Consider the following 13,456-nt stretch of genomic DNA (forward strand, 5'->3'; position numbering starts at 1 on the left):
ACACATCCTCTATTTTGCTGTCCTTTATTTTCAGATTGTATTTGCATGCTTGATAATGGTTTAAAATAATGTTCAAATGCTTTGCAAAATAAATCAATGATGACTAAGCAAAGGATAAGAGGTAATAGTAACTTTCCTTGATCATTTCATATGCATATATCAGAATTTTGCATGTAAATATACACTTCCAGCCAAGAAACACTTCTACAAACACTTGGCATGCATACTAGTGATCTAAGTCACAAGGTTCGAGTTCGAGTTCGAATTCGAAAACTATAAAATTCGGATGAAGTTCGACAAGTAAAAAAAAATCGAAAAAAATTCAACATTAAATTCGCATTATGTAATTTCCAAAAAAATATAAATATATTATTAATATTCAAAATATTAATAAAGTAATATAATGATAAATAAATTATAAATACACAAATTATTAATATTTAAACTTATAATAATAAATAAGCATAAAAAATATTAATATGTAATTCCATGTTTCCTTTGATTACAAAATAACAATATTACAAATAAAATAAAAATATTACAAATAAAGTAATACAATATTTATTAATAATAAATAAACATAATATTAATGTTTTAACTAAAAATATACATATTCATTTTATTTTATTTACAAATGAACTCAAAACTTTAAATAAATCACACTAAATAAATCTCAACCTAAAAAAAACTCAATAAAATTTAATCTTTCAAACATTAGAATTAAAATTGTCGAGACTGTGGACGGGATGAAATTTTGAACATTGCCATAGAGCTGCGATAGCCTGCAACAGTGCGACAGAGCCACCACCAGCAGATTAAGGTTGTGAAATGCTGCAAAACCACAACAAACATTGAGGAAACACTGTTGAAAAATCATGAACGAAGGGCAATGATGAACCGAAAACATTGGATTAGGAAAGCAATGGCCACCACAACTGATTATTGCAAACAATCAGATCGAATATATTTTCCCTAGCTCTCCTGTGAAAATATTCAATCGATTGATGCCGAGAACCCTAAAAATGACAATAAAATATATTAAATAGAAATGACCACAGCTTTATTGCCGTACGAATTTATGGCGAACTTTTACGAATTTTTTGGAAAAATCATAGGTTCGCCGAGATTTGAACCTGGAGCTAAAAATTCGGCGAACCTTGTGACTTAGTGATGACTGAAACACACAACTAGAGCTTGGCATTTCATCAACAGTTCATGTGCAACCTTGCAACCTCTTAAGTCAATTCCAAACTATGAACAGCTAGTAATGCTTGCAACTTGAATTTCAATTGCAAATGATTTATAATGCATGAGCACATATGCAATAACTGAATTAATTAAAGAACCTGGTATGATATGCAATATGTTTGAATCTTTAGACCTCCATGCCGGTGCCAGTGCAAGGAATATGAGATGCCACAGTCTAGATTGCTAGAATAAAGTTGTCTACGTTCTCAGTGTGGTCCCAAAACTTGAAATGCTGCCTTGAAATTCTGATCGCAGCCTATGTAATGCTGGTGCTGTGATGCCAAAACAGGTCTTTAAGCATTGCGTTAACCTTAGAAAGATATTGCAGCCTATGCTAGCTGCTCATCCACCCACTTTCAAACCCTCAGAAGATGACTCATATATCAGATACTGCTCCAGAATTGCAAAGGAAAACCCACACTGATGAGACGAGATGTTAAATGCTCAAATCAGTAATGAACAGCTTCAAATTTCCGATGCAAACAATTAATAGCTTCAGCAGTAGCAAGGTCTTTCAACAAAAACAAAATGCCTTCTTAGAAACAGTAAATACAGTAATGGAAGACACAAATAAACTCTCTTCTCAGCTACAACAGGTACAATATGAGAAGATACCAGTATCGCAGGCTAAATCCATTATAATTCAGCAATGGATTGAATTCACCAAACTCAGCCAACACCCTCACCAAAGAAATAACAAAAACAATAGACAATTAGATCATTCATTTGTTTGATGAAGACACCTTTTATAATCCACTTGGCTTCACCAACACACCATTAATTAGAAGCTTCCATTATATTCTTTTAATAAATAACTTTTTGAACACATGGCTTCATGAGACGCTTTTCACTTAAGAGGTTTCAACTTTTAAATATAACAACTCCTTGCACTTTAATATTTAATACTTGACTTAGGCTTAATATTGATTAAATAAATGACCCCTTCCAATGATGACTCAACCCTCAACTTAAGTGAAATTGTAAAGTTAAATTTTAACTTTTAATAAGCCATTTAATGATTTAATAATAATTTGGCCACTAAAATAATAGTATCTCCCAAAATACTTATCCTTTAAATATGCTGTTTGACATAGTAGTCACACGTATTATTCCCCCATGTGGCCAAATGCACTTTCCTAAAATAGAAAGGGTCCATCTCAATCATTACCAGACCCTCCATATATAGAAAGTGCATGAAACTAAGCCCAAACAAAGTCCAATTTGAGTTGAGCGAAGACCAAACTAGAACATACTAATTTGTGATGAAGACAAGTCCCTCCCATAGACAAGCCTCTGCCTCAGAAGACCCTCTATCTGCAATAATTAGCCTTTGAGGATCACAATAATAGGCTAATCTTTCAAACTTTGATGTTGGCGTAAATGAGGACATAACACAAGATTATCACAGGAAAACCCTTCCACTCGAAGATAAAAACTCAATTACACAAAAATTATATCATTTTAATTGATCAAGAAAATGTTCAAGTGTACAATTCTTTTTGCTTGATACAATATATATAAAGAATAGAGAGACTCTTCACATCGCAACGAAAGATCTCTTCTGTATTCCAAAACAAGTCTTCATATTTCCATATGCATGCCTCTATGCATGATGCATGACACATGTCTCTATCTATAATATTATCTCAATTATTATCAAAAATTTCTTCTTCAGCTGAAGATGACCATAACAGTTATAATGATCATATTTCAAAAAATCAGAGATGAAGCAGCAGCAATCTTCAATAAAAGGGAGTGGATAGTAAAATGATACTTTAGAGGTCCAAAATTGGAAGTTTAGGGATTTGCACAACGATAGGTACTTGAGATGGAGAAGGAACTGGGAACTTGGAGGTCAAGATGCAAGGACACAAGGAGGAGCAAAGATAAGTAGGTAATAAGAATAGCGAATGTTTGAGAGAGGAAGGCATGATGGGGCAATCATAAAAATAGGATACTGCATTAGTGGGAGGAAGACCAAAGAGGGGCAAGAAATCTTGGAAGCCTATGAAAAATATTTTGTTAAGGGAGGATGAGGATCATGGATTTTGAATACTTGATACTAGAGGGCTTGGGGATTGGGGGTAGGAGATGACTAGTATCCAAGTGAAGGGGGATATTGAAAGGGAAGCCTATTGGGCTTTTGTATAGTGGAGTAGCTAACGTGAAGGAATTGAGGGAAAATAAAACTCAAAGGCTTGCTAGGGTGGCAAGGTATGGGAAAACATGATACCAAATGCCTTTTTAGAGTGAAGAACGATTGAGTGTCCACAAAGAACCATCCAAAAGGGGGTGGGTGTTGGGACTTTGGAATACCCATTAACACTTTGCTAAAGGAGAAGAAACTTTAAAGATTGTTGGGATTAAATGATCCATGCTATGAACTTCCTCAGTTATGATGGTAGAGGAAAGTTCACAATCTCTCCATAGAGTGGAAAGTGGAACATGGAGAAAACAAATCCTTTGAAATTAGAGCAAGAATGGAAGTTCAAAATTTAATAGGAATGAAGAGATTAGGTAAGTGGGAATAGGGATGCACACTTGCCTAGGGTAATGAATTTTGAAGGTCAAGTTGGCAAGAGGAAGTTTGTAACTATGATGGATAATGAGAAGTGGGGGATAGAGAACAAAGGGAAATGGCACCAAGGGAATGGGTAACCCAAAAGTTCACAACTTGGGGAAATGGAAGAAAAGTTACCTTGTAAGTTAGAACATACAACATCTTTGACTACATAGTTAATCTAAATGAATGTAGTTACAAATGATATGGCAGCAAGCCAATCATAATGCTTAGTTGGAAAAGAAGACATAATCAACACCTTAATGGACCGTGGAAAAGTACATGTAGGCAGAAAAGCTAGCCTATCAACATATAATGACCATTCCCAAATTGGTGATTGCAAAGTCTGATCTTTTGGGGAGTATTTTTTTTATGTTTTGTGTTTTTCTTGATATTTGCAATGAATTGAAGAACAAATAGAAGATAAAAATCTGGAAACAAAAGTACAAGAAGAACGCACAGTAAAGGACAATAGTACTGATTTTTATTTGCATCACATAATCAACAACATACGCGTACAGCCCAGGTAACAGTGATACAAAATTCTGGGCAGTGATCAGTCACATCTAACTTGGTTTTTCATCATGGCTGCCTCAATTGTAATGTCCCCACTTTAGTAGTTGTTTAGTTGTGTGACTGTTAGCCTATCTCTGTGTGGTCTCGGAGGCTAACAAAGAGGTTAGTGGGATCTTGAGATGTTTTGGCCTAGTCATTTCCAATTCGGGCTAGAACGGAGTTGATTTACATGGTGTTGGGCAAACTTACTATTTTTAGTAAGTCAGCAGGGCATGGGCGATGTTAGAATTAGTGATTGGGTTTGATGCTCCTCGATGAGAGCTTTCCGACGAGCTATCACTCATATTATTCCAAGCTCAATTACTATTTTATTTTAATGCCTGGAGTTTATTAAAGTGACATTTAAATTAAATGTGAAAATAATAAAGTATTACTTTTATATTATTCATGTTGGGTTGTGTGTTGGAAAAGGGAAGCCCAAGGGAGACATAAGGTGTTATTTTATTTTAGAACACTTTATCCCACATTGCTTGTGAAAAGTGGGTTGACCCTATGAAGTAGAAATAAAAAGGAGAGCTTGTGGCCCTTGTTCGGCAAGTGGAATATGAGAAGAAAATTGACGTGTGAGTTGCAAATCCGTTCTTCGCATTAGAGGACGTCTATCCTCTCTTGTGACATTCTAGATGTCATTCTCTTGGGGTTTGGCCTTTGAATTCATTGCTATCAGTTTCATTAACAGGCAGATTGGGTGCATTTCCAGCTACAGGTGGATTGGGTGTTTGCTCATATCATTCTCGTTTCTTGTCCGATGCTTATGCCATTGTGAAGGGATGATTTTATGAGGGTCTTGGACTGATTGAAGGCATATTTTACTGTAGCAACACTATAGTGCGACACTATTCACGCGGCACTATTCATGTCACTGGAGCAGCAAGTTCAAAAGCATGGGCTAGAGTATTATGCCAATGATATAGGAGTAAGTAATGAGTTGATAATCTGCCATGTATTTGATTTAATTAAATTCTGAAAATAACATTTTATCGGCAGCAGTTTATTGTCCACTTTGCATATTATTGTAGTTTCTTTCTTGCTTATGTTGTATGATTCCTTTTCCATTCGCAAAACACAACAAACAAATAAACGTTTGATTTCCGAAGATATAAGGGGTTTAAACGTTAAACAGAGAAATAAGAAGTTGAATGCAAACTGTTTGACATAATTCCTTTCAGCAGTTGGTTTAGTTTTTTGGGGAATTCAGGGGTGTCCATTACATCAATTAGGTTTGATCTGCTTTATCAGTCTGATTCTAGAATCTGATTGCTGCTTTAGTTGACTGAAACCCTATGTCCAGCAAGGGTTGGGCTTCACTGACACAAACGAGGGGTACGGATGGCTTGGTTTGCTGATAAATGATGTTCAAACAACCCAGATCTGCAACTTAATACTTCAAATTTGCTCTCTCATACTTGTTGATCTCTGATTTCTTCACCACTGAGCTAAATAAAATCTTTCTTGGAGCCCTGTTAAATAACTTGTGAGTGTTGAGAGTGCAACTGTAGGCACTTGATCTTCTAAGAATTTTTGTTCCCAAAACCCTGAAAGCTGCTGCTGAAAACCCTTGTCTTCACTCACCAATTTTCCTATGCACAAGATCGAATACTAAAACCCCCGGAACTTCTTTTATTTCTCCAAAAGGCTACACCCTAATTAGAATTTGCATAATACTTTATTTATAACTTAATATGCACTTTTATAAATAATAAACTCCTCCAATGCTAGTCAACTCGCTCCATGAATTATTTATTTGTCTTTAAAAAAATAAAATTATGTCTTCCTGGGGACGTGTGCTCCATGGTGGCCCCCATTCATTGGATTTAAGTATAAAGTCACTAAAGTATTTTATTTTATTTATTTTAAACAGTAAAGTTTGAAACTTTAATATTTAATTTTTATCCCTGAAACTCATCACCTTGTCTCTCCAACTGAAATTGATGCCACATCAGCCCCCCTGGGTAATGTCCAAATCTAGCAAGCCAACTGCTAGTCCCCTCCTAAGAAATAGGACCCCCTCCTAAAAAATAGGAAACTGTTTCAAACTATGTTGAATATCTGAGTGCATCATAGGCCATCTCCTAGTTCTCCCTCCTTAAAAATAGGGATCCTTCTAAAAAATATGAGACTGCCTCTGAATGTTTGGAATGGCTTGTAAAGCCCCCTGCTAAGGTCGACAAACCCCTGAAGGTTAAATAGACAGACTGCCAGTTCCCTCCTAAAAATAGGAGATTGGCTCTAAGCTCTTGAAACATCACACAAACTTCCCCAAAGTACCACAAAATCCTGAAGGTTAAATAGACAAACTGCCAGTCTCCTCCTAAAAATAGGAGATTGGTTCTAAGCTCTTGAAATACCACGCAAACTTTCCCAAAGGGCCAGAAGACCCCTGAATGGCTTCCCTATCTATTGTATTAGCCTGTGGGAATCTCATTGATAGGCTAATCCCCTGAAAAACACTGGTACTAGGGAAGGCACAAAAATGGGGACATTACATATTTGCCTATATATATATATATATAATATGCTAGGACAATGCTTACCGTACTATTTACTATAGCACCCCAATTACTGAATGAGAATGCAGATTCTTACATAATCTTCTTTGAATTCCTTTCTCTTGTTCTATCTTTTTTGATTGAATACCAGTCTGCTGATTATTAATTGCAGATTTGCATATTTAATCTGCTCTTTTTGATGCAGTGGATTAATACAAGCAACATGAAGTGAAATAAGCCATCATTTAATGCACGATTTTGATACTTATATCTAATAGGTAATGCAGTCACATGTGGAATTGCAAATCAACCGAAGTGTGTGAATTTCATAGTGAAAAATCAGATACAAAAACTCCCAATCAAAATATCCAAGTGTAAGACATGTCGTACTCATAAAAATGCTAGTAGGTGGAATTATATCCAGTAGTCTAAATTAGGAATCAAGCTCATTTACATCAACCCACATTGAATAATAATTCAACAGGCCCAACTTCAGACCTACTGGGGAGAGCCAGGTGCAATGGTTGAATTATACTTCTTTCTTGCTGATTTGATTAATTGATTAATTGACTATTAGATGTGAGAGCTAGGGAAATTGATGTGAATTCAACAATAATCAGCATAAGCAATAAGCTACAAATCAGAAATACAAACTCTGAGTAAGAATTTGGAAATGTGACTTAAAAAGGAAACTGTCACTGAAATTTGGGCCTGAAAATGTGGGATTGGGTGGCTAGGCAGCCTAGTCCTAGAGGTTTTTGATGTAGATATCAAAAATTAATTCCAACTTAGGACTGTGGTTAAGACATAGTATCCCAACTTTTCTGCTCCTTTAAAGTCTGGATCTCTTTATTTCAATCTGCTCTTTCTGGATCTGCAATCATTTTCTCTCAGATCTCAATTCACACAGTGCTGGGTTATGTTGATTTAAGTTTTATGCCGCAACGGCACACCAAATTGCATACTTAGTATGCCAAGTGAAACACAAAATCTCCAACTCTCTCTTTAACTAGGGAGTTCATGTGCTAAACAATGTATATGGATTGTGTAATCAATTGAGACAACCGTAAGGCTCCTTCTAATTGTGGACTTTCACTTAGTTTTAATGCTGTGATATGTTGGTATCACAAAGGGACTTATGTTGTTCATTCAATGACTATCAACTTCTCTTCGATTACTTCTAACAAAGAAACTGCAAAAGGATAAAGGGCTTAGGAAGATCTATTCTACTCCTAGAGTGAAAGGAACAATGAATGCTTTTGTGACTCTACTAGTTTTAGACTTTTAGTTTAGCCATCGACCTCAATCAAGCTAGTGCAACCTGCTAAGGTAAATGTAGATGCTCAAACTATTGGCATTACATTAATACCATCAATGGATGCATGTCAATGTGCAAACCCAATTACATTAAAGCATCGCCATGTGGGCTGATAAGGAAAATTACATTGCTTTTATTGACCAATGAGAAAATGGGTTAGGTAGAAGCTTATAGAATAAGGCACGAATGAGTGGGCTAATGATACAGGGGTTTACAAGAAATCTTCCTTTAGACTATAATTTCCATTGACTTTTTCCCTTTTAGAAAATTGAATGAATCTGGACACGATATTGTTGAGCTCTTCTATGGAAACACTTGGCATGATCTGACTGGTTAAAGATGAACGGGTGCTACCTCAACATGCTTTTCTTATAGACTTAATCAATTCCTTGGCAATGAGAAAAATTCTCTTGATCCTCAACATTATCAAACCTCAATCCATTGTGATGGCTCATATTCCCAAATTGCTTCATCTTCATGTAGTCTTTCATCCTCTGAAGTTGTTCACCTTGTGACCACCTCATTTACATGTACATGAACTTGCTTGTACTTGAAATCTTGATGTCATGCTGGTGTCCCAACCTTGGTCTTGTGCTTGTAGAAGTGATGGTTCACGATGTAGTTGAATTTTTCAATTGAACTTGGATTTCTGAAGGAAATTCAAGATTGTGACAACTTCCGCTATTTGTAGTTTTCATAATGATGTTGCTTAACTTGTCCTTTGATTTCCCCTTTAATGCTTGAACTTGATCTTTGCCTTACACCTTGACTTGTTCTTTAACTTAGAAGTACTTTGACTAGATTAATGACTTGAATTTGTATCTTGACTTCCTTGTTAGATTGCTTTGTTTTATCAATGTTTCTCCTTTGTGCCTTGGGATTTTGTCAATGCACTTGCCCCACTTTGATTTTCAGTTCCAACTTTTTTGCTCGCTTAATCTGTCCACTAGTAGCTATCCCATTGATGCTTGAGGTCTCCATCCTTGCTTTGATGTAGTAGCCACAAAGTGTTCTCCATGACATGAAACATTCAGCTCCATGTTATCTTCTTGCCATCTTCACGTTGAGAGTCAGTTCCATCATGCTTTGCATAAAGAAGAAAATACTTGCATTTAATTCATAAGATGGCAAATGTAAATAATACTAAGATATTTTGACAAAGCGTTCTATATAGTCTTAATATTGCACTTATATTTATCCAAGCACTAAAATGGAACAAACTCCATTCATAATCCAACTTCTAATTTCCAATTTCAAGTTTTCTCTTTATGCACATGCATAGGTGCAATCTCAAGTAGCATGGCAGAAATTACAGGTAAATAAGGCGCCAACCATGAAGCAAGGGCATAATTTCTAAGCAAATAAGGCACCAACCATTGTTATTTGCTGGAAATCACATGTTCTGTGGGCAGAAATTAGAGGTAAATAAGGCAAGTGTCTTAGGGTAGGGCAGAAATATGGGGTAAATAAGGCATTTGCAACTTGGGCATGACAGAAGTTATACCCAAATAAGGCGCCAGCACTTAGTGCAAGTCAGAAATCAGATCCAAATAAGGAAAATTTACTTGATGCAGACCAGAAATCATTGGTGAATAAGGCACAACGAATGGGGGCAAGTCAGAAATCAGGAGCAAACAGGGCACTTGCTGGGTGGAACTTGCACTTTGCCTTGTAATTGCAACTTGAAACTTGTGTTTTCATTTCATTTCTTGATCTCAAATCAGTGCATTCTGATCTGATTCTGTTTGATTTCTGATCAAGTTAAACTCAGATCTAAAAGTTAAAATATCCTTCACTCCCATACTTTCAGATTTATCCATCTTCATCTTGATTTTCTCATGTCATATTCTCAAGGTTTGAATATCATGTTTGTCGAATTCCTTCAGTAAAAGCTTATTGTATCCAAATCAAATTTCCTCATGGATTCCAATCTCATCCTCAATCCCAATCAAATCAGTCTTATCTCAAGTCAGATTGTAAAGCTTCAAAATCTTAATTCTCATGCCTTGGTCACATTGTTGCATCTCATGTACTTAGGGCAGAAATAAGACACAAATAAGACACTCTATATTGAGGGGTGTGGAAAATGGAGGTAAGGCAGAATCACCTGCATTTTCAACTCAAATTTTGTTTGCACTTTTGGGCTTGAATCTTTGGACATGCTCAAAATGACTGAGTAAAGGCTCAAATACAGTCTTAATCCAAACTTAACAATTCCATGTTCTTACCTTGATTGCCTTCAATCCCAACTTCATACTTCCCTTAGTTGCTAACTCAAACCTGATCGAAAATTTGTCACTTTTGATATTTACTTAAATCAATGTTGAGTCTGATTTGGAATTTGTCAATCCCTCTCGGGCCTGACCTAACTTAGCTCTCTGCCTATGTATTATGAATTGCCCATTCTTCACTTAATCATCTTACACAAACTTGATCAACTTTGGATTACTTGATGGCGAATGGATCAAGTTTGAAACTACATTGCAATCCTTCCTACCACATGTTGTCTAAGGCCTGAACTTGATGATTCCTCTTGAATACTCCCTACCACCTCAATTCTCAGACACAATCACTTGGACGCTTGAATTGTTGCCAATCTACTCCTACACTAGTTCCTATTGACAGCACAAGCGAAAAGAGGGAGCCCCCATTTGCAATGGGGCAAAAACGTCACAATAGTCTGTATAGGGGTGTGTCTTAGTGAGAGCCCTGGAGCATTCAACCTTCCCTACAACAATGATGATTAGGAAGAAAACTTAATCTGAAGTAAAATGTTGAATATAACAAGATTATACCTTAAAGTTTGATAATGTTGATAAAATAAATGCTTTTTAAATAGGACCCCTAAGTGTTGATGTAACAACATGACACCGCAAAACAAGATCAATCATGAAAGCTCCTTTGCGCGAAGTTTATTGTAATTTGCCACTTCATAATGCTCAGCTATGAAGGATTTCGCTCAAAATTCTTGCTGTAGGAAGTGATTAGGAAGAGTATTGTTTGAGTGATGTTGGATGTGAAATGAATTTGAAATGATCATTTATATAGGGTTCCCAAGGTATTTCATAAAGGAGGCTGACCTCCATTAGTCATATGCAAATATCTAGATCAAAATAACAACTAGTGGGAACTAAAACACTACTATATTCTAACTTGGACCTAATTTTTGGGTACCAAGATTTGTAATGCTATAGTTTACCCAAAATGGGATGGAACCATGGCAAATGAAGCATGCACAAGTTAGAGTTCAAGATTTGATTTCCATACTAGCATATGGCTATAGTTTGACAGTGAAGGGGTCAGAAGTAGACGTGGAAAGAGCTATAATGAAACACATTAAATCAAGGGACAGACTAATCTCCATCCAAAATGCACTAAAGACAAAACAAAGTCAAAATTTTTTTTTTTCCAGATTCACGAAAACGTAGTGATTTTTTTTCCAATTATTTTGTTGTTTTTGACTACAAACTATGCAGATCATGAAGATCAAAAGCTAAAATTTTCAGAAAAATCCATGGTGTTTTCGATTTTTTGAAAATTGGTCAACTGTATATTTTGGATGGAGGATAGCCGCGTCCTTAAGTCAAGGGCCCAAAAAGAGTGTGAAATTGTAAGGTTACAATTTATGACATTACGATATCCTATTGCAATATTAGAATTTAGTGTGAGTGGTGAAAACTTTGCATGGGAAACAGGCATCAAGCCCAACCAGCCCAGAATTGCTGGCAAGAAATTAAGGTTTTATTTCTTATCGTTTTCTATTTATCCCTTTTGTTGATTCAAAGTAATTTTAATAGTCAATGTGGACTGTATTGGAATTAGGCAGTTTAAGGTGATTATGCTTCTTCAAACTCCACGAAATGTAACTTTGTTTATTGCTCAATTAGTTATTACTCAAGTATAAGTAATACCTTGATGATTTGATGCCTTTTAAGTATATATTTTATGCACAGCATGCTTTCTGGGGATGGATCAATGTTTTCTTAATTTGGTAGAAAACTGCTTCATTTTCTTGTTGTCACCTGGAAGGTTACTTGCTGCCATGTATTTTTTGGATTGTTAAATTCTTTAAGGTAGATTTGGTATAAAGGGCAGCAGATATTCATATAATACTAAGTGTGAGTCTCAACAATTGCAAATAATATAATGCAGTCAAAAGCTTGAATGTATTACTTCCAATAAGTTTTATTTTTCATATTGGGGATTGATGCTGTTTGTGCTTAAATGCAGTTCAGATGGGGCACTCGTAATTTTTTTAATACAGAGGGATTTTTCTTTATGGCATAACCCATGCTTAAGAATTGTTCCTTTTTTTTCCTGAAGGTCCTTGCTGACAATGCACAAGACAAACCTTTACGGAAGGCAATTGCAGACTCACAATTTTTTGTTTGCAAGGTCAGAAATCTATCATACGCTGAAGATGTGAATTCTACTGAAAATGATGTATCCCACGTTGGGTATTCCAGGAAATCAAATCACAATCTAGGACTGTTTAATTGGTTTAAAAGACTTTCTGAAGGTACGTTGCATGAGGATGATGTTAGAGAGCGTGGTGAGCATAGTTCAAAAGATGTTCATTTTAAGGTCACTGACATGACAGAGTTAAAATGGATTATAGAGGATATGAATGGTGTATCTTATAGAATGAGCACCTTTGTCCAAGGGTTTCAATAAAAGATGAGTAAGAATGTGGAGTTAGTAATTATGTTCAAATAGATTATGTATGATAGTTTTACTTAAGAAGAAATAAATGAATTGTTTAAAATTTAAATTATACAGGCTACAAATGAGTTCATTTCAATTACATTTTTGACATTTTGTAATTTTGTGATCTATATTTGTGGTTGAGTAAATTATCTTGAAATGATTAGGAATATCAAAACTACTTAACATATATCTGTGAAAAGATTTTATTGTTGGAATGAAAGGTAGAATAATGACCAAAGGTGTTCTCTGTAATACTCTACTGGGACAACCTTCTGCATATCTGGTTAGAGCATCTGTGGATGATGCCCATGCTTTTGAACTCTATTTTGATTGGTTGCAGGTCAGCTGTTAAAACTTGAAATTTATAATCAATCTATGACGAAGCATGATTTTGTAAACACTGGTTCTGATGATTAATATTGTTGGTGGAAACCTATTCACCCAAATTATGAACTGTAGATTAAGATGATATTAACTCTGATAAGGATTCCAATGTAATAGTTATTTTATGCAAGATGCCATGATGATGTTTGGGTTAATGTGAATATCACAGGTTCG

At 35.5% G+C, this 13,456-nt stretch overlaps 1 protein-coding gene across 3 annotated transcripts in view; it reads left to right on the forward strand.

Annotated features, from left to right (window-relative positions):
- LOC149534838 (uncharacterized) overlaps window positions 1-12,965 on the forward strand; it is a 100,735-nt gene extending 87,770 nt beyond the window's left edge. For all 3 annotated transcript variants that reach the window (XM_089805032.1, XM_089805031.1, XM_089805033.1), the window contains one exon: window positions 12,515-12,965. In XM_089805032.1, the coding sequence (XP_089661158.1) occupies window positions 12,515-12,865 (351 nt within the window). In that variant the 3' untranslated portion in view covers window positions 12,866-12,965. The remainder of the gene's footprint in view (window positions 1-12,514) is intronic.
- The last annotated feature ends 491 nt before the right edge of the window (window positions 12,966-13,456 follow it).

This window comes from Cupressus sempervirens, chromosome 10 (assembly GCF_028749045.1).
Source record: "Cupressus sempervirens isolate cs-2001-9-10 chromosome 10, ASM2874904v1, whole genome shotgun sequence".
NCBI classification, from domain to species: domain Eukaryota; kingdom Viridiplantae; phylum Streptophyta; class Pinopsida; order Cupressales; family Cupressaceae; genus Cupressus; species Cupressus sempervirens.